Consider the following 20,915-nt stretch of genomic DNA (forward strand, 5'->3'; position numbering starts at 1 on the left):
ATCATTGTGGAAATGAGGTTAGGCTTGATGGTGGTAAATCTAAGGTGAAGTAGGGTAAGGGGAAATAAGCTAATTTGAAGTGTTCGGATAACTGTGATGGGAAGGGTTTAAAGATGGGATTCCTTTGCTGATTTTAGTTATAATTTTTCAGTTGCATCTTTATCTCTCTGTTTTTTTTTAAATTTTTTTTATTGGTTTTGTTTTTTCTTTTTATTTTTGAGAATTTAATATCCTTTTGGATTGTACTATTCTCTCTCTTAATATATCTTTATCTTTTTTTTTTAAATAAAAAAAATATGTTTATCTTCCTTGTTAGTCTTCTAGATTGTTTGTTTTAGTTGAGATTTATATGTAGGTGTTTTTTTTTTTTTTTTTTCTGGGATCAATAAATATGCCTATTTGTGAATTTATCTATATTTCACTCTCAATAGGGTAAAACAAGAGGAAATGGTTTTGGCTGACATGCATCTTAGGCCTGGCGAACCGTGGGAATATTGCCCGAGAGAGGCCTTACGAAGGGTTTCAAAAGTTCTGAAAGATGAATTTAACTTGGTATGTATATGTATTATGTAGGATGGTTTATTGCCGACATTTGTTGTACCTTGTTCTTTAATTCTCATTTTCTTTATGCCCAGGTAATGAATGCAGGCTTTGAAAATGAGTTTTATCTCTTGAAGTGTGTATTAAGGTATGTCGGGCAATTGCCTCTATATTATTCTTGCGTTTTGTTCTTATTTTGGGATGCTTTTCTTGAGTTGTCTTTGTACAATATGTTACTGGGCACGGGTTACTTTGTGTCACTTATTGAGTATTACAGCTGTATTTTTGTGTGTGAGAGGGTCGGCTTTGGATCAATGGTAAGGCTGCTCGGTTGGTCATGGATTCGAGTTCAAGGAAACAGCCTCTCTGCATAAAAGCAGGGCTAAGGCTGTGTACACTGTGACAACTCTTCGCTCTATCCTCGCAAAGTGGGGATCCTAGTGGCCGGGGGACGTCTTTTTTTAGCGAGCGTGTGTAAAGGTGTGTAGTCATTGTGATGTAAATGACATTTATTAAAACAGAGATGGAGACCTATCTTTGTGATTTGGTTTTCTGGTTCATTAAACATTCTTAACATGCCATCTAAGCATGGTCCTGAACCCTAAACCCAAAGTGCTTCAGCCACTGCTGAATTGAGCCTTAAAGCTCAGAACCCTATCCATGTCTGCACTGCAGGAAGGCTGTCCACACCGCCGTAGGGCTGAAACAACTCCAGTAGTTGCCAGAAAAGTCTTTGACGATACTGCCAGGACAGAACCATAAAAAACCCTATCCTATGTTTGTGAAAGGCTTTGGATTCGGATTTGTGTGGATTTGGAAAAAATACAATACAAAATTGTAGTATATTTTTCCAAATCCAGCCAAAGCCAATTCTAAGGTCGAAAATTCAATGCTCCTAATCGCACCATATGCACTTTTTCAAAACCAGCATCACCGTCGCCCACAGACATCTTTGATCTGTATCTACTTGAAATCCTGTCAACAGAAGCTTCCCACGTGCCCTCACATGCTGGTTGAAGGCTGAGGCTCCAACTCCTTGTGCCAGTGCGTTGGCTTCATCAAGTATTTTTTTTTATCTAATTTGTTCCCACATGATTTGAATCCCTCATAATCCATGATTTCAAGTTGTGGTTGATCAATTTCAGTCTGATGGTACAACTTTTATAGTTCTTTACTCATGGTACTCCGTTAGCTCCACTAGAGACTGTTTGTCACAGGTCGCTGAGTTCATTGGGGCTGTGGAGTGCTTTGTCAGTATGTTTGTGATTTGTAGCAGTTATTTATCTTGTTTGTTGTTGGACTTGTTTGTGGGTGTTGGGATGGTGTCCGTAAATTCCAAAAATGTGTTTCCCTCATCACTGTTGCAGACTACTACTGTCAATTTGAATCGAAGTAGCTATATACAGTGTTCTAAACTTGTCAAGATCTATTTGACGGGCTTAGGCAAATCCAAAGAGTTGTTTCAGCCCAGGCCTAGTGATGACAAATAGAAACAAATGTGGGCTTAAAACTACAAATTGAGTGTCTCCTTATCGTGGAATTCAATGGAACCTCATATTGCACAGATGTGTATGCATCTAGAGGTATGAAGGAGATTTGGTATTATGTCATGCTTGTACGTTTTAGTGACGTAAACCATATGTATGATTTCTCATGGGTGTCATAGAGTAGTTTATAGAGAAGAAGCATATCCATGAGGAACTCAACATTGTGCAACCCATATGGCAGTCTTTTGGCTCCTCACAAGTTTAAATTTGAGTTGAACCAATGCGGGCCCAGATTCTTGGTACTGCAGAGTTGCCATCCTTTGTTGATCGTTAGATTACCACTTTACTCTAAAGATTAAGCTTTTAGGTTTTGTTCAAACAATGTATATCAAGCTTTAACACTTTCCTGCACATGCAGCCCGATGGTTTGTTGAGAGATAAGACTGTGATAAATATCACCCATTAAAGGGAGTACCATAATTTTTAACCACTGCATAATAAACATTGGCAACAAGACTAGAACCCAGGACCTCCTAGCATTAGATGTGATACCATGTTAGATTACTGCTTCACCTAAAAGCTTAAGCTGCTGGGTTGTGGTCCAACAGTCTGGATTAAGCTTTGAAATGGTTATTCTTGCATTCTTTGTTCCTCCTCCAATAGTTCTCATGCCCTGACCTCTAGTTCCAACAAGTTAGCTTTCCGAGAAGTGTGCCTTTTGTGCACAGGGTGGTTGTGACTGCTAGTTGGGTAGTAGCAAAGCTTTTGGAGGTAGCCATGGAGGAATGGATGGATGTGATAAATGTAGCCATGCAAGTGAAATATTGTGGACAAGGGGTTATAAAAATGAAAAGTGCTAGGATGTTCATGGTAAGGGCTCACATGTTGCTGATGTAGCCACCACAGAGTCCACCCGTAGTGGTTCAGCTATTGGCAAACAGCGTACTGTATCATGCAGACCAGGTGTCCAACGAGCTTCTATTCACATTGCATCTGTTGCACATATGGGTGACTCTATATCTGTCTTATCGTTTAGATTTTCTCCCATTAGTCCTTGGGTCATGCATTCTGTCGCATTGACCATAACCTGTATAACCAACTTCTTTTCTGCCCTCTATAAAGCTACCTCACTTGCTTACCGGTCTAGTAATATGGCTAAGGGGTTAGGGATGGTAATGACACTCTTTTGTTTTGTGTATTCCAACATTCCCATTTATTCTCATGCCTCTTAGTAAAATAAAATCAGCAAATTGTTCCATGACCTTCTTTCCTCATTTTGTTATTATTTAGGATTTGAAGACAAGGAAGATGATTGGTGGAGGATAGGAGGTTGCTCGACTTTAATACCTTGAGTTGCTAGCATCTTTTGCTGCTTACACAGTTGTTGCTACACATCAATCCATCGTTGCTTTGGTCACCCTTTGTTTCCTACTTTTAGTTCTCTCTGTTGTCTTGAGGGAGAGTTTTATCAGTTGAGACAGCATCCAAATGTTCCATTTGCTATGTAAGTTTCATTTTAGCTCATTATGATGTTTAGAAAAATGGACATGTGCTGGGTTACTTGTGCCCTAATAGATCATATGAACATCCCTAAAGTGTTCGGGAGTGATTATAGCTCACTATTTTATCAATAGAATGCCATCCTTTGTTCTTGATGTTAAAATACTCTGCTTTGTTCTCTTCTTGAGTCCTCCATTATTCTCTCTACCTATGTGTATTTTCGGTTGTCTCCTTTGTCCATAAAATAAGGTGGCTTTTTTTTTATTTTAAAATTTTATTTCAATGGTCTTTGAGTAGAGGTTATGTTTCAATTGATTCACTAAATAAGTGAACCGGTTAGGCATCAAAGCATTTGGTGGAAGCCTTGAATTTTTTTTTTTAAAAAATTCCTCTGATAGAACTAGACATGGAAACATGTATCCGGATTTAGATGTCTCCTTTCCAATTTCATCACTTATAAAAAAAATGAAAATGATAAAAACTTTATACCCAAGTGATTAAAATTAAAATAATAATTTTATTTCTGTACAATATCAATTTGAATTATTTTTGGTTATGGTTATTAATTAAAATATGACAAGAAAATATTATTTATGTTAAATAAAACATTAACCTATGTATTTGCTTATTATTTTTATCAAATACTTATGCTCCTAAGCATTGAGAATGTTAAAATTGGAAAACAACACATATTTAGATATTAGATGCCAAACGGTTAAGATAATTCTGATTTTAGACTTGGTAACTGGTTCAAGTTCAATTCATAACTGGTTTACAAAATTAGATTTGGATTCCGTGTTCAACACTTAACACTTGGTTTTACCAAACTACGCCTAACTCTCGAAGTGGATAAGTTGGACCTTTTGTTGTCAAATATATTCTTTTGGGCTACTTTTTCACTCGACATGGATATCACTATGATAATCTTACCTTGCATTGCTTTTCATTTTGCTAATATTACCTTCTTGAGTCTACACTATACTTTGAGCTCTGCTGACCTTAAATGTGCTCCCTCCTCTGCTGAGCCTTCTCGGTAATGGCTTATTGTCTCTTCCTAGTTATCCTTCTCCATCTTCCTCTAATTTGAGTTCTTATAGATGCCAGGATCATCCTAATTTGCAGGCATACACTATCAACTCAAGGGAGGAGAGCCTCCTTCAACTTCTATTGCTATGCTTTTGGTGTCCATTATTCAACTTTCCATGATGTTGATCTTCCTATTGCTACTTGGAAAGGCAAATGTAGTTGTACCCAATGCCCAATTTCTAATTTCATTTGCTATGATTTCTTTTCACCCTTATAATACTATTTTTTAGCACTTTATTGATTGCTTCTCTTCCCAAATTTTTATGTGAAGCCTTGTCCTTTTATAGGTGAAGGATTGCAATGGTTCAGGTGAGTTATAGGATAATGACAATTGTGAACTAGTACCTCTTTGTGTGGATAAGTCTCTATTTGATTGTCGCTAGGAAGCCTAAACACAAGAATAGTAACCATCTTGCGTGAGCTTAGACAAGGCAATTGAAAGAAATTTCCCACAAAGCAGGTCAGAAGTGAGCTGGGTTTTCCTTCGATAAAGCACTATTAAAAGAATAGCTTAGGTAGGAATGAGTTGTACGACTCTGGCAAGGAAAATCTTTGATCCCATAACTCCGACATCTCTTCCATCAAGGCAAGCATAACTGACCCAATTGATTGAGTAGCCGGAAGCTCAGAGAGAAGAAGCAGAAGTAGCTCAATTGAAACGGTTAGTAGCGGACCGGCAATGAGAATGGACTAGAAAATTTATCTTCTATATAATCTAGAAGTAGAGGAAGATGATATGAGAATGGCCTGATTCATACTATCATCTCAGTCATGAGAAGAACATGCCAAGCACAAGTTACTAACTTTCAACTGATTCCTGTTCGATTGGAAGAGGTTGAGTTTGACCAGCTGCTTTGATCGGGTCTTCCCATTTTTCTCGACGGTATATTGTCATTTTAGTATTGAAGAATATATTAGAAATAGTTAAGGGGGATGGATCCATCCAAAGTTCAGTGTGCAATTTTGATTGTTTCAAATTCAAATTAGCAATTTAGGTTACAAAAAATCAAAGTCCAAAAAAGAAAGAAATAAGTTCAATATGAAAAGTAGTCAATCGGGGTAAGTAGATGGAGAGGATTGTGTAGCTTTTAAAGTCTACATACTCTAGACCACCGACTACCCTTTCTTTCTGGCGTTCATCAAGTCATTTTTGTCGTGGTATTACTAGTCACTCTTTTCGGCACATCATAGGCCTCACTATGGCTTTGAGCTCCCCAACCAATGCTTTCAGCTGGAAAAAGGGCATTAAGTGGGATTTCCAAATCAGACCTCACTTCTCCATTATAAAAATGGATCACTACCATGCCATTTGTAGAGGCTCTTTCCTTCTTTGAGCATGAATCCTAAATCCTGAACCTCTCTTCAACTCGATCAAGTCAAATCCCAACCCACCGCCCAACCAAGTACCCTACAACTTCAGAATGTGAGTTTGAAAGCGCAATCAAATATAGGGTTAAGCTTCCAAATCGATTAATAATCAATCTTTCAATGAAAAGATTGCACTTACTGGTTAGGGTATGTACTATCTAAAGCAATTGTGTGGACAAAGTTTCAAACTAAAGATTTGGAATCAGTAAAATACTTCTTGGCTAAAGTAATATTCATATCTCGTACAGGGTTGTCTAGTCATAGAAGAAGTATGATCTTGATCTTTTTGACGAGACGGGGTATTGGGATCCAAACTTGTTCATGCACCTACAAATCCTCGCTGCAAATTAGTGCTAGATGTTGGTGATTGTTGGTTGACCTTGGAATATATTGAAGACTTGTTAGGAAGTTAAAACTACCTTACAAGTTACAATCACTCGACTAGACAATTGACAACGAGTGTGTTAGCTGTTGCTTGATTCACCATGAACAACTCATTGGGATGCTGTCATTTGTATCTCTCAATACCTCAAAGATGCACCCACTAGAGGCCTCTTGTATCAAGATCAGGGTCACACTCTTGTTTAGGGTTATACAACTGCAGATTGTGCCAGGTCATCCTGAAGATCCACAATCGGGCGCTAAGTGTTCGTTGGCGGTAACTTAGTGTTTTGGAAGAGTAAGAAACAGGCAGTTGTGGCTGTATTGATTGATGAGTCGGAATGTAGGGCAATTAACGACACTACATGGGAACTTGTTTGGCTAGAGAGCTTGTTGTATGAACTTGTTCTTTTACATTTGAGCTTGTGGAGTTGATGTGTACTAATCAAGTTATTCATATTACCTCAAAGCCAGTCTTCAAGTTACCTCAAGTTATTCATATTACCTCAAATCCAATCTTACATGAGCAGATGAAACATATTGAAGTTGGTTGTCACTTTTTTCATGATAAACTTGTGCAAAAGCTCATTACAACCACTTATATGAGTCTGAATACCAATTTATTGATTTATTCACAAAAGCTTTGGGGTGCGGGGGCGGGGGTTGGGTAAAATCCACTTGTAGTTTGTGCTTCAACTTGATGGGGCATTTTCATTGGTTATTGGTTACTTTGTTTCAACTATCTGGTATTATGTCTGTGTGTTAGCAAGCATTAGTAAGGGTATGATGATCATTGTGAAGTACATGACACATTATAAATGAAGGGGGAGACCTATTATTGTTACTAACTTTTCCAATTCGTTAAACATTCTTAACACAATATGATAATGATTACTATATTCATATACTGTAATAATAACTACGATATGTGCAATAACATTGTAGGGAAGGGAAAGAAGAGTGGGTACCATTCGACTTGACACCGTACTGCTCTACTTCAGGATATGATGCTGCTTCGTCTATATTACATGAAATTATTGTTGATCTTTGGTCCTTAAAGATTCCAGTGGAACAGGTACAAATGAAAATTTATACTACTGATGTTTATACCAGACCTATGGTTCTACTGAAGAGGTATGCCGCCTTAATTATGAAATCTGTGTATGCCATTTGTGTTAGCAAATTCTTAACATGGAGAGTCAAAAGATTTGCTACGTTTTACTTTCTGTTTCTGTTTGCCTGGCCTCTTGAATCAAAACTTGTATTTTTATTAAGCACAACTTCAAAAGAAATGGAAATTGCCAACGAACTCAAACTCTATGATGAGAGGAACATGCACAAGCAATAATTTATTTTATGTCAATGTCTCCTTAGCACATTATTACCTGTACTAAAAAATGTATGAGTGAAAGGATTCGTCTAAGTGACTAAAATAATAATTTCTCAATCTTGTCGTTTTATTCCTCTTCTTTTTCTTCTTTTTATTTTCCTTTTCATATTTTATGATCAAATAATATTGTGGCACAAAGTATTTTCCCAAAGACGCTAGCAAAGTTATGTCTTTCTACAGTAATTCCACCCACTCAATAGGTTTCAGGGATGGTTTTAATGGAAGTTAACGTGGCTTTGTTCTTTCTATTGCTTGCACACTTAAGCTTCAATTAGATGACTTCAAATGATATTTGCTATCCTCAAATTCAATTCGTGGGATCCACATACAGGTTGCTTGACCTCTAGAGTCTGGTAGATCGTTGTTATATTTTGTCAGTATTATATGTGCCTTTTCATCATCATGATAATTTTATTTTGGACAATAATCTATTTAGTATGAGGAAAAAAAATGAAGTTCAAACTTTTTTTGGTCAACCAGAACTCAATATGCTTTTTGATGACAACTACACTTGTTAAATTCTCAATTCTAGTCTTAGAATCATAAATTTTGAGAGTTTGGAGACATTTTAACCAACTCCTACAAGATATTTCTAGTTAGAGAGTTATGAAGGGAATCAATATAGGAGTTGAATATAGGATTGCTAAGTCAACGATTCTAGGTTTGATATTGTTAATTGATGCAGCCCATGAACTTGTTCTATATTTTATCAATATTGAATCCTAGTCTCTACTCAATAAACCTTGTCATTTAGAGTGAATGTTCAACCACCTCAACAGTAATTTTACTCTTTTACCAATATAAAAAAAAAGTTATATTCTAATTTTCAATGATTTGATTAAAAATAAAAAAGCTTACTAAAAGGAGAATGTTTAGGGTTTCTAAATTGACTTATAAAGAGAAAGGTCATTGAACTATATTGAAGATTATATGCTCCTAATTCTTTTTTTTTTTTTTTTTCTTTTCTTTTTCTTTTTCTTTTTCTTTTTCCTAGTTTTGACACATTTGACTTCAAATTTTTGCATCACTTGTATTTTGATAAGTTAATATATTATGTATTATTCATTATTTCATGTATCCTCTTCATAAATCTTCCAGTTCTCGGTCATGCTTTCCTCAAGTGTTGCTTTAGTGATTAAATATATTATATTGATTATGTCGATGGCTTCTTATTTTATTGCGTAGATCATTATGTACCAAGCTTATCCATTTAAAGTATAGATGTAAATTGTCTGCGCGTGTGCTGAGTGGCATTTACTGTCCACTATGTTTGGATCAAAGTAATGGTCATTTTCATAATAGCTGTTGTACTTGAAAGAATATTCTTTTTGAAAAATTATCCACTGCCACAATATTTTCCTATTGATGAAAAATGAGTTTATTTGGATAACTGACCCCAATTAGTTATGTTTTCTTCGGAATAAAACTCCTTTGTTATTAAATGTGATGGCGACAAATCCTTTTAAAAATGCAATGCATGTTTTTCAAATCATTTTGCATTTCTTTACATTAGCATCTGTATGATGCACGTTAGCATATTCCTGAACATTTTGTCAAGAAATGAAATTTGAAGAATGTACCCGAGGATTATTTAGAAATCCCGAGAATAATGGGTCAAAGATGCTAGAGATTGTATAAGGATTTCTGGCCTAATACTTGAGCAGATTTCATGCTCCTATTTTAGGCAATTCTTTCCTTTTTGATATACGGTTTGTATTATTTATAGAGAATTGTGATTGTACAGAATTAATTCAAGAAATACAGAAATCATTCATTCTGATTACATGGTATTAGAGCTAGGAGATTAAACCTAGCTATCAATGGCAGAAACCGCCACCAAAGCTGAGGTTTGATGACCTCTGAATCTCACGAGGGTGAGAATGAAGCTATCTCCACCATGGGGCTCAACAAGACTCGACAACTCTTCCTTCCAAGTCACGGTGGAGAAGATGAATGGCAAGAATTTTCGAGAATGGGCACAATCGATCAAACCTTTGATCGATGGCGAGGGAAAGTTGGGATTTCTTACCGGCGAGACACGGAGACCTGCCCCAACCAAAGCGGGTGCCCTTCAGAAATGGAAATCGGAGAACACCATGGTCACGGTGGGGCTGGTGAACTCCATGAAGTCGTCGATTGGGAGGATCTCTTCCTACCGTCGGCGAAGGAAGTCTGGGATGCCGTTCGTGAGACCTACTGCGACGCCGAGAACTCCTCCCAAATCTTTGAGCTTAAGACGTGACTATGGCAGATGAAGCAGGGAGAAAGGGATGTTACGGATTACTATATGGAGATGACTTCTCTTTGGTAGGAACTCAATTTGAGTTTCGAAGAAGAGTGGGAATGCTTGGGAGATAGTGTCCAATATAGAAAATTGCCTCGAAAATGAACGGGTGTTTGAGTTTCTTGCTGGTTTAAATCGGGCGCTTGATGATGTCCGTGGAAGAATTCTAGGTCATTGTCCCTTACCATCAACACGCGAAGTTTTCTCAAAAAGTGAAAAAAGAAAAAGTAGGCGTAAGGTGATGCTAAAGGAGACAGTCTCTACTGACCATGCTGGACGAGAAATGTCTACCCTGGTGTCTCGAGGGATTCTTCCAGAATCTAGTTCAAGACAACAAAAGGGACGCCCCTGGTGTGAACACTGTCGAAAAACTGGCCACACTAAGGGGACGTGTTGGGAGATACATGGAAAGCCAATTGACTGGAAGCCACGGCAAGGCAACAAAAATCGGGGCTACCAAGCCATGGTTGATAATCAAGTCGAGAGACCTCAAGGGGAGAAAAGCAGTAATAGTTCCAATTCAAGCGGTGCATTTAACTCTGAGCAGTTGGAACAACTCTACAAGATGTTCTCTACCTTTCAGACTTTGGGTTAGTCTTCCACAAATATTTCTTCGCGTTCTTTAGCCCAGAGAGGTAATTTTTTGTAAGCCTCAAGTATAACCTCTAGATCCAAAACTCCTTGAATTATGGATTCTGGTGCTTCTGACCACATGACCAATGCCTATCATCTTTCTCATCATATTCACCCTGTGTTGGAAATTTGAAAGGTAAAATTGCAAATGGATCACTCTCGTCTGTCGCAGGCAAAGGGAATATCCGACTCTCTGACTCCATCACACTGGAGTTTGTTCTTCATGTTCCTAATTTATCCTGCAACTTACTATTCATTAGCCAGTTAACTAAGAATTCCAATTGTTTTGCTAAATTTCTTCCCCCTCATTGTGTTTTTCAAGACCTATCATTGGGGAAGACGATTGACAGTGCTAAGGAGTGTGATGGACTCTACTACTCTGAGGAGACTAATGTGAATGAACAACGTCAAATTGATATCTGTGATTCTGCATCTGTTCCTAAGGATGGTGATATTTTGTTATGGCATTTTAGAATGGGTCATCCCAATTTCTAGTATTTTCCTTCCATTTGTTCGAATAAAACATCATTTGATTTTCAATGTTAGATTTGTGAAATTGCAAAACACCAACGTACTTCTTTCCCAATGTCCAAATACAAACCAACCTCACCGTTTACTATGATTCTTAGTGATGAATGGGGCCCGTCTAGCACTCTCAATCATACCCACACAAAATGGTTTGTTACTTTTATTGATGACCACACTCGTATTTGTTGGGTATACTTGTTGAAAGACAAAACTGAAGTGTGTTCTGTGTCTATCAATTTTCATTCCATGATTTAAACACAATTTCATACAAGAATTCAAATTTTGCGTACAGATAATGGTGTAGAATATTTTAATTGTATTTTGGGAAATTATCTACAAGAACATGGAATAATTCATCAAAGTTCCTGTGTTGACACCCCTCAACAAAATGGGGTTGCCGAACGAAAAAATAGACATATCCTTGAAATAGCTCATGCAATTGCTGTTTACCGACTTTACTCCCAATATGCCAAAAATTTTTTGCTTCTCACAGCTACATATCTCATTAATAAAATGCCTAGTCGAGTTGTCTCTTTTGCCTCACCTCTTAAAAAATTCCAAGCATTATTTTCCAAACTCTCGTCTCAGCTCAAATCTCTCTCTCAAAGTGTTTGGTTGTACTACTTTTGTCCATATAAATCATCGACATAAATTGGATCCACGCACCCTCAAGTGTCTTTCTTGGCTATTCTCTTACCCAAAAAGGGTACAAATGTTATGATCCTGCAACAAAAAGGGTATTTGTTAGTCTTGATATTACTTTCTTTGAAACTACTCCTTGCTTCCAAAAGCCTTTGCTTCAGGGGGAGACTTTGAGTAGTAAAAAGGCTCAAGTTTTGGACTCGAATACCTTTATTACTGAACCTGAGCATGTCCCAAACATTGAACTTGTCCCAAACACTGAGCCTGTCTTGAAAAGTGCTTCTAATATGCCAAATACAGGAAAAAAACATGAATTCAAGGGGAGATGCAAGAAAACAATATAACAAGGAGATACTTGTCTACTCAAGAAAGCCAAAATTAAAGGACACAGGGAATCTCATACCTGAGGCACCAAAAGAGTCAGAACCGATGATAGATCGAAGCAACCATGAGTCTTCATCCACTCCTGATCATGTAATGTCTTCAAATAATCTTGAGTCCTCCTTTGATAAACCTGAACAGGCTGATCTCAATTTACCTATTGCTCTCAGAAAACAAACTTGGTCATGTACTCTCCATCCCATTTCCAAATTCATGTCTTACAATACTTTTTCTGCAGGGTGTTGTGCTTTTACCTCTAATCTTGATAGGATAAAAATTCCAAAGAATATTCCGGAAGCCCTTAAGATCCCTGGATGGAGGGAGGCAGTAATGGAAGAAATGCGGGCCTTGGAAGAAAATGGAACCTGGGATGTGAAGAATCTATCGAGAGGGAAGAAACCAGTGGGCTGCAAATGGGTGTTTACTGTGAAATACAAAGTTGATGGGATAGTGGAACAGTACAAAGCCCTCCTTGTTGCAAAAGGGTTTTCTCAAACCTATGGCATTGACTACACAGAGACTTTTGCACCTGTGGCAAAACTGAATACTGTCCAAGTTCTCCTAGCGTTGGCAGCCAACCTGGATTGGCCACTCTAGCAACTTGACATCAAGAATGCTTTTCTGAATGGCGAATTAGAAGAAGAAGTCTTCATGACGATACCACCAGGCTTTTGTAAAAGAGGTGAAGAAAACAGAGTATGCAAACTCAAAAAGTCCCTGTATGGACTCAAACAGTCTCCAAGAGCCTAGTTCGATAGATTTACAAAGGTGATTAGGAGTCAAGGATATTGGCAAGGACAATCAGACCATACTATGTTCTTCCGACAGTTTGAAGATGGGAAGAATACAATTCTGATTGTATATGTCGATGAAATCATCCTAACTGGAGACAACAGAGCCGAGATGGACAGGTTGAAGAAAGTCTTGGCTGATGAGTTTGAGGTAAAAGATTTGGGACAAATGCAGTATTTTTGGGGATGGAAGTTGCAAGATCAAAGAAGGGAATTGGTGTTTCTTAGAGGAAGTATGTCCTACACTTCCTAATTGAAACCGGCATGCTTGGGTGCAAACCAAGCGACACCCCCATTAAAGCAAGAAAAAGAAGTGAAGACATTGGAAAACCTGTTGAATGAGAAAGGTGTCAGAGATTAGTTGGCAAACTAATTTACTTATCACACACTAGACCCGACATCGCATTTGTAGTAAGTGTGGTGAGTCAACACATGCATTCACCAAGGGAAAGTCACCTAGAAGAAGTGTACTGGATTCTTAGATATCACAAGGGATCTCTAGGCAAAGGACTATTCTTTGAAAAATGTGAAAGCGAAGAAATAGAAGTCTTCACAGATGCCGATTGGGCATGATCAGCAGAAGATAGAAGGTCCACTTCTGGGTACTGCACCTTTGTATGGGGAAACTTGGTGACTTGGAGAAACAGAAAACAGAATGTTGCGGCCAGAAGTAGTGCTGAAGTAAAGTTTAGAGCAGTGGCGCAAGGGATATGTGAAGGAATGTGGTTACGGAAACTCTTGAAGGAGTTCCATGTCACGGTAAAGTTCCCTATCAAACTCTACTGTGATAACAAAGCAGCCGTTAACATCTCTCTCAATCCAGTCTAGCATGACAAGACCAAACATGTAGAAGTGGACAGACACTTTATCAAGGAAAAGGTTGAAGAAGACCATTTGCATGACTATGTTCCTACCAAAGAACAAACAGCCCACATCTTCACTGAAGGACTACCTCGACAAAGTTTTGATGATTTCACATTCAAGTTGGATATGGTCAACATTTATGATCCAACTTTAGGGGGAGTGTAGAAATCCCGAGGATTATTAGAAATCCTGAGAATAATGGGTCAATGATACTAGAGATTGTATAGGGATTTCTAGCCTAATACTTGGGCAGATTTCATGCTCCTATTTTAGGCAATTCTTTCCTTGTTGATATACGGTTTGTATTATTTATAGAGAGTTGTGATTGTACAGAATTAATTCAAGAAATACAGAAATCATTCATTCTAATTACAAAGAAAAAATTTGTCATGCTCATGCTTTGTAAGATTTGGCATAACCTTGTTTCACCATATACAATGAATGCCGCCCAATTTGTTGTAGATTGTAAAAGTAGGATGAACGCAATAATAATGAGCTTTCACAAGTATATTTCTGTACTTATGATTATATTTTACGCAAGTAAAACTGTATTTTTTGCAGGTATTCTTGGTTTTATATATTGCTAATACATTCTGTTTATGTTCTTGTATTCGATAGAGTAGTTTAAAGTTTATCTATGCAGATGCTGCTTTTTAGACCCAACTATTGCTTTAGTTTCCATAATATATATTATTACATTATACTTCACACATTCATTTAGTGGGGACAGCCTAGACATCTAACTGGCTGCTCCTAGTAGTTTTCATGTTTAGTCCATTATTCTCTCTCTCTCTCTCTCTCTCTCTCTCTCTCTCTCTCTCACACACACACACACACACACACACACACACACACACACACACTGAGACATGCATGAACATTGACAATCCCTCATCCCCCATCCCCTAACCCACACACAACCCTCTACACGCAAATGCATGCATCCATATTTCTTACATTTTTGCATTTCAAGTACTACTGGTTTTGTTGATTATTTTGTTTTCTAATATCTTAGATGCACCCAGAAGCTGGGAAAGGTCAGTTTGAAATCGTACTGGGGCATACAACTTCTACATGTGCTGCTGACAACTTGATTTTCACCCGCGAAGTTATTAGGGCTGTTGCAAGGAAACATGGGTTGTTGGCGACCTTTGCACCAAAGTAGGTGCCCATTTCTACATAATTTGGTAGATGCATTTGTTTGTGAATAAAATAATTTGTAAATTTGTCATTGCAATAAATTTCTTTGCTTTTGAAAAGATTGTTTCTTACTTAGAAGGTTGACTCCTTGTCAATTTTGGGTAGCTTTTGAGGAGTTGTATATTTTGTTAACGTACTTGTTTTATTGACTCGATAATGCATTTATTTATTTCTATTTCTTAGGGGACTACATTTTCTGGCCAACATTTAAAGACTATTTAACTGCTATATATCTACCATCAGTTGATTCTTGATACATTGCAACTCACTTTCATACTTGCCTTATGATTTAGAAAGACTTAAATCTACCTAGTAAATGATGGCACAAAAACTAATAGTCTAAATGATGGCACAAAAATAATGGTCTATCTGACAAGTAAAGCTTTGTTTTTTATATTGTTTGTCTGGGTTAAGCTGCTGTAATATATGATAAGCCAGTCTTAAAAATTTGTTTTGTTGCTTTTTGTGTGCGTGACCTAAAATCTCTGTAATGATCAATCATGGGAGCAATGCAGATTTTATAGCTGATGGATTGGAGAAAATTGTTTGCCTTTTTTTTTGTGCTACAGGATATGAGCATATCTCTATAACATATGATCCTTGAACAAGCATAAGAGGGAAAAAATCATTCCCTCCAGATTTGACATCCATATTATTAAAATGTTGCTTTTCTATTGTCTTTTCTTTTTAAAGAAAATATGTTTTATCATTATATAATGTTAGCTATTATTCATGTGTAACATTCACTTGTTTCAATCACTTTAGTTGGTGTCCTAGCTGCCTATTGCATCTGATTTCTCATCCACAATTAGCTAAATTAGTTATTATCTTTTGTGTTACCATATATTTTTGAGAAGGTTTCCAACAAGCTCTCTTCGTTTTGATAAAAAATTCCATATCATTTTAAAATCTAGTGCAATGATTACATCATTCCAATTATTAGTAAAGGGCAGCCTGGTGCAGGAAGCTCCCGTGTATGTGGGGTCCAGGGAAGGGGCAGACCATGATGGGTCTATAGTACAGCACTACCTGCATTTTTGCAAGAGGCTGTTTCCATGTCTCGAATCTGTGACCTCTAGCTCACAAAGTGACAACACTACCATTGCAACAAGGCTCCCCTTCAACTCGAACTATAAGTAAACAAATAAAAAATTACAAGGCCCAAAAAAAAAAACCTTGGCTCATCAATATTTTGAGTCCTTTATGGATGATTTTTGAGTATGATTGGATCTATAAGGCATGTCTGAATTTCTTTATGTATTCATTCAATTCTCCAAGGAATACTGCCACTACCTAAGCCAATGTGCCTATTTTCTTTCTCAGCCATCTTCGATCTCCAAACCACCTGGTGGCTTAAGCATTACTATCTCACTTAATTGGTAGCTGAATGGAAAATTAGAAATTTACTTGACATAACATGGTTTTCACTCCGTGATGTGCATGTTTCTAGAACGTTTGGACTGATGTTGTCCTTACAACTGTTTTCTGCCTAATAGGATGCCCTTAAATGACCATTGTGTATCTAGAATGTTCTATGTTGTTCCTATTTTCTTTAGGTGTGCACGCTTTCTTCATGTTTCACCTATTGGTCATGACAAGTTCACTTCTCGTGATGTTGAATGTGTCTTTGTTTTGTACTTGAGATCTCAGGAAGGATATAGATGTTATGATCCCCAAATTAGTAGGAACTTTGTCAATGCTCATTTCACTTTTCTTAAGGGGACACCTTATTTCTCTATTGTCGGATCCTTATTTAGACGAATCTATTTTGAGTCCGTAAGCAATTTTCTGGTTCCCCCTCATGTGTTGATCTTTCTCTTTTTACTCTTATCCCTCTGGAGGAAACTAACACTCTTCTTCACAATCCATTGGTTACTAAGTGGAATGTGGGTTTATGAATGGAGGAAAACTGGCTTAAACATCACTAGTTCTGTGCAGCTGAGTCTTCCGCCCTTCATGGTCTTGAATTTTGGCCTTGGAGATGCATCGCTCATTGGAAATGCTTCTGAATGTGTGCTCTGCTGCACTTAGTTACATATCTTATTGCTTTTATGTTTTAGTTCTTCACCTTCCTATTACTATGTGTTCCTTTACCTTGTTTATTCCCTTTTTTTCTATCCCTTGCTCACATAGTTGAGCGTAGGAGGAAGCATGCAATGGATGTAAAAATGAACACCTTGACTACTCAAGGGACATTAGATTTGGTGGATCTTCCTCCTCACAAAGAGTTGATTAGGTGTTGTTAAGTCTACACCATCAATTTCTGACTCATGGATCTATTGAACGACTTATGGCTCAATTGATTGCCAAGGGATATACCCAAGGATCTGGTATTGATTACTTTGACACCATCTTGTTCGTTTCTTGACTAAATTCTCTTCATGTATTGATTTCGTTGACAGTTAATTTTGATTGGACCTTAAACGAATTGGATTTGAAGAATGCCTTATTGTATGGGGATTTGCAGGAAGAAGTGTACATGTTGCAACCTCCTAGATATGTTGCTTAGGTGGAGAATGGTGAGGTATGTAGGTTGCAGAAGATTATTTATGGTCTGAAGCAGTCTCCTCGAGCCTCGTTTGATAAATTTAGTGTGGCTGTCTCTGCATTGGGTTTTATCCAATGCTACTTTCATCATTTGGTTCTTGTCTACAAAAAGGTGACAACTCTGATGTCATCATATTGAAGTGCGATTTCGGATTTTAAGCAGCAACAGCGTCAAGAAAAATTTCAAACCAAGGTCTTGGGTTCCTTTGAGTTACTTTCTTGGCATTGAAATTGTGCATTTTACAACAGGGTTGATACTATCTTTGCAAAAAATTATACTTTGGACTTGCTAAGTGGGACTACTATGTTGGTTTTGAGAGATGCTCTTATGGATCCCAATGCGAAGTTGTCTTGGGATATTGTGTTGGACACTTTGAAGACAAACATCACTGCGAGCAATTTGTTGACAAGTTGATCTTCTTCATTGTTACTAGACCTTATGCCTGTCAAACCCAAGGTCACACTAGGGCACTATTTGTAAGATTCTTTGGTGTCTTAAGAGCTCTCCTAACATAGGTTTGCTATATAAATGTAATAGAAATTATGAGAACTTGGTCTTCTCCATATTTTTGAGAGGGTTTCTAGGCTTAAGATTCGCATGGGGGAGAGTGGTCTTGCTACTATTAATGTGTTTGCTGAGTGAGCTAGGGAGTTATCTTTTATCACCGAGTGCGGTGTGTTGGGTTGGCCCTTGTCATATCTAGGGGTCTTAGAGGGGCATACTAGGTCTGGAAACTTTTGGGATCCAGTTGTGGAGTGGGTATCCTTGCATTTTTTGTCTCATGGGCGTAGAATTACTCTTATTCAAGCTTGTCTTGCTAGTGTTTGTTGTATTATCTGTCTATTTTTTAAGATTGTTATGGGGATTTGTAATAAAATTGAGAAAATTATGACGCATTTTGTGGTCTGAGTTTGGTAGTTATGGGGACCATTTGGTTGGTTGGGATGTCATGCAGTTCAAAATTGGAGGGTGGTCATTGTTGTGCATGGCAGTCATCTCTTCAACCATTGCATTCATCAACCCGGAGTGAGCTAAGGCTTCATAAACAAATTTAGGAAGGGCAAAAGATGATAATAGTAGTAACAAAACAATAATAGTAGGGTGATAAGAAGTCATAGAAAACAAAGTTGGAGATGGGATATTGTGTACATGTGTGTTTACATTTCCTGGAAGCAATCGGAGGATCAACATGATAGGAAATATGATCATCAAGCGAGGAATTGAATCTAGAAAAGACTCTCTTACTTGGAGCCACTGTCTTGAATACGCCTGCAATTGATCGAGATGATGAGAAGGATTCAAACTACGTGGAGACACGAGTGGATGACTAGGTAAGGACAACATACTAGAATTTGGAAGATTGGGTAGAGGAAGAGATTCATTTAGATCAGAAGCACTCTGAGACTGAGAGTAGTATGGTGTAGACTCAAAGAAGGTAACATCAATAGAAACAAAAAAGAGATGTTGAGTAGGAGTATAACAATGATATCCCTTTTTAGTGCACGAGTAGCCCAAAAGACACATTTTATAGCATGAGGATCCAACTTATCCGTGTTGGGATTTAGCTAATGAACAAAGGACACACTTGAATATATGAGAAGGTAGAGAGAGTAGAGTTGAATTTGGAAGGAGAACAGAGTAGGGAATTTTATCACTAAGAACAAAGGACAACATCCTATTGATAAGATAACGAGCAATATGTACAATATCACTCCAAAACACTTTAGGTTCGTGCATTTGTTAAAGTTAGGTTCTCAAGCATATGTCTACTTTTCCTCTCTGCAACCCAATTTTGTTGAGGAGTTTGGGCATGAGATCATTGATGAAGAATATTAGACTAAGTCATATAAGTTGTGAGTTGAGTACTAAAATACTCTTGAGCATTATCACTCTGAAATATTCAAATTGGAAAACCAATTTGACTCTTTATTTCAGAACAAAAGAAATAAAATATATGAAATAACTAAGAACAATGTTTTATTAAATATGGTCAAATCATCCTTGAATAATCACAAGGGTTACAAAGTATCGAAAACCCAACTTGGACACAACTAAACTAGGACCCCAAACATCATAACGGACTAACATGAAAGGGCTTGTTGCCTGTTTATTGATTCGAGAGGCAAAAGGGACACGATGATTTTTTCCCAACTGACTAGACTCACAATCAAGACCAGGCACAAGACTCAAATTAGGAACTGGACATTTCAACTTTTCCATCAAAGGATGACCAAGGCGAAAATGAATTTGGAGAGGTGTGGCAACAGCACTATAGGCGGTAGAAGGAGACAACGACTCAAAGTGATAAAATCCACTAGCTTTATGCCCTCCATCAATCGTCTTCCTCATCTTCAAATCATGAATCAGCACAAAATTAGGGAAGAATGTTACTAAACAATTAATGGATTTGGTAATCTTGCTAACTAATATAAAATTGAAAGGAAACTTGGGAACATAAAAAACAGAAGTGAGAAAATAGAGGATGTGGGATTACAGTCACAATTTTCATAATGGCAGTGTTGGATCCATCAGCAAGAATAACAGGAGGTAAGTTTTTAAGATATTGGAGTGTAGAGAAAAAATTGGTTATACCAATGGGAAGTAAAGCTTGCCAAGATGGTTGATACTGCTAGAATTTGGAATGCTCCTCCTTTGACGTAGATATAGTACCCTGCTCCCCACTTGGTCCCAAAGGTGTGGTTTTTGTGGTGGCTGCATTGGCAACATGTGACAGTTTACCTTGGAGACCCCAACACTGTTCAATAGTATGATTGTCTCGTCCGCAATGAGCGCACTTGTGAGGAGTCCCTCTACCTTGTCCATCTCTTCCACCACGGCTGCTGAAACCACATTGATAAATTTTGTGGCTGCTTGATTGAAAACAAGAGTCACTTGTGTGGCAAAGGCTGTTATCTCAAAGCCAGATGCGAGAGCAGGGGAATGTGCAATGGAGGAAGAGGACACAAGAATAAACATTAGCAAATGATGGAAAAATCTGCACTACCAAGTATCTGAGATTGGGCTGCCTCATACTCGGGTTTCAATCCCGCTAGAACCCGAAGAACTATCATCTGCTCCCTTTGCTTTTGCGTCTCACGAACATTGGTGGTTATGGGTTGTGTGATGTTAAACTCCGCATGAATATGCTTCATCTCTCCAAAATACTCTATAACACTCACATCTTCTTGTTGTAATTGAAAGTACTCTAGGGATAAATCATATATTCATGCAAGGGTACTAGAGTATAGAAGCTTGGCATATTCCCAAGTTTACATCCGTGCAATTTGGGGTT

At 37.7% G+C, this 20,915-nt stretch overlaps 1 protein-coding gene across 1 annotated transcript in view; it reads left to right on the forward strand.

Annotated features, from left to right (window-relative positions):
- Positions 1-20,915, forward strand: part of LOC131167992 (protein fluG) — a 127,658-nt gene that overhangs the window by 81,663 nt on the left and 25,080 nt on the right. The window contains exons 11-14 of the mRNA XM_058127115.1: positions 432-552; positions 636-688; positions 7,308-7,437; positions 14,891-15,036. Of these exons, the coding sequence (XP_057983098.1) occupies positions 432-552; positions 636-688; positions 7,308-7,437; positions 14,891-15,036 (450 nt within the window). The remainder of the gene's footprint in view (positions 1-431; positions 553-635; positions 689-7,307; positions 7,438-14,890; positions 15,037-20,915) is intronic.

Source organism: Malania oleifera, chromosome 11 (genome assembly GCF_029873635.1).
Source record: "Malania oleifera isolate guangnan ecotype guangnan chromosome 11, ASM2987363v1, whole genome shotgun sequence".
NCBI classification, from domain to species: Eukaryota; Viridiplantae; Streptophyta; class Magnoliopsida; order Santalales; family Ximeniaceae; genus Malania; species Malania oleifera.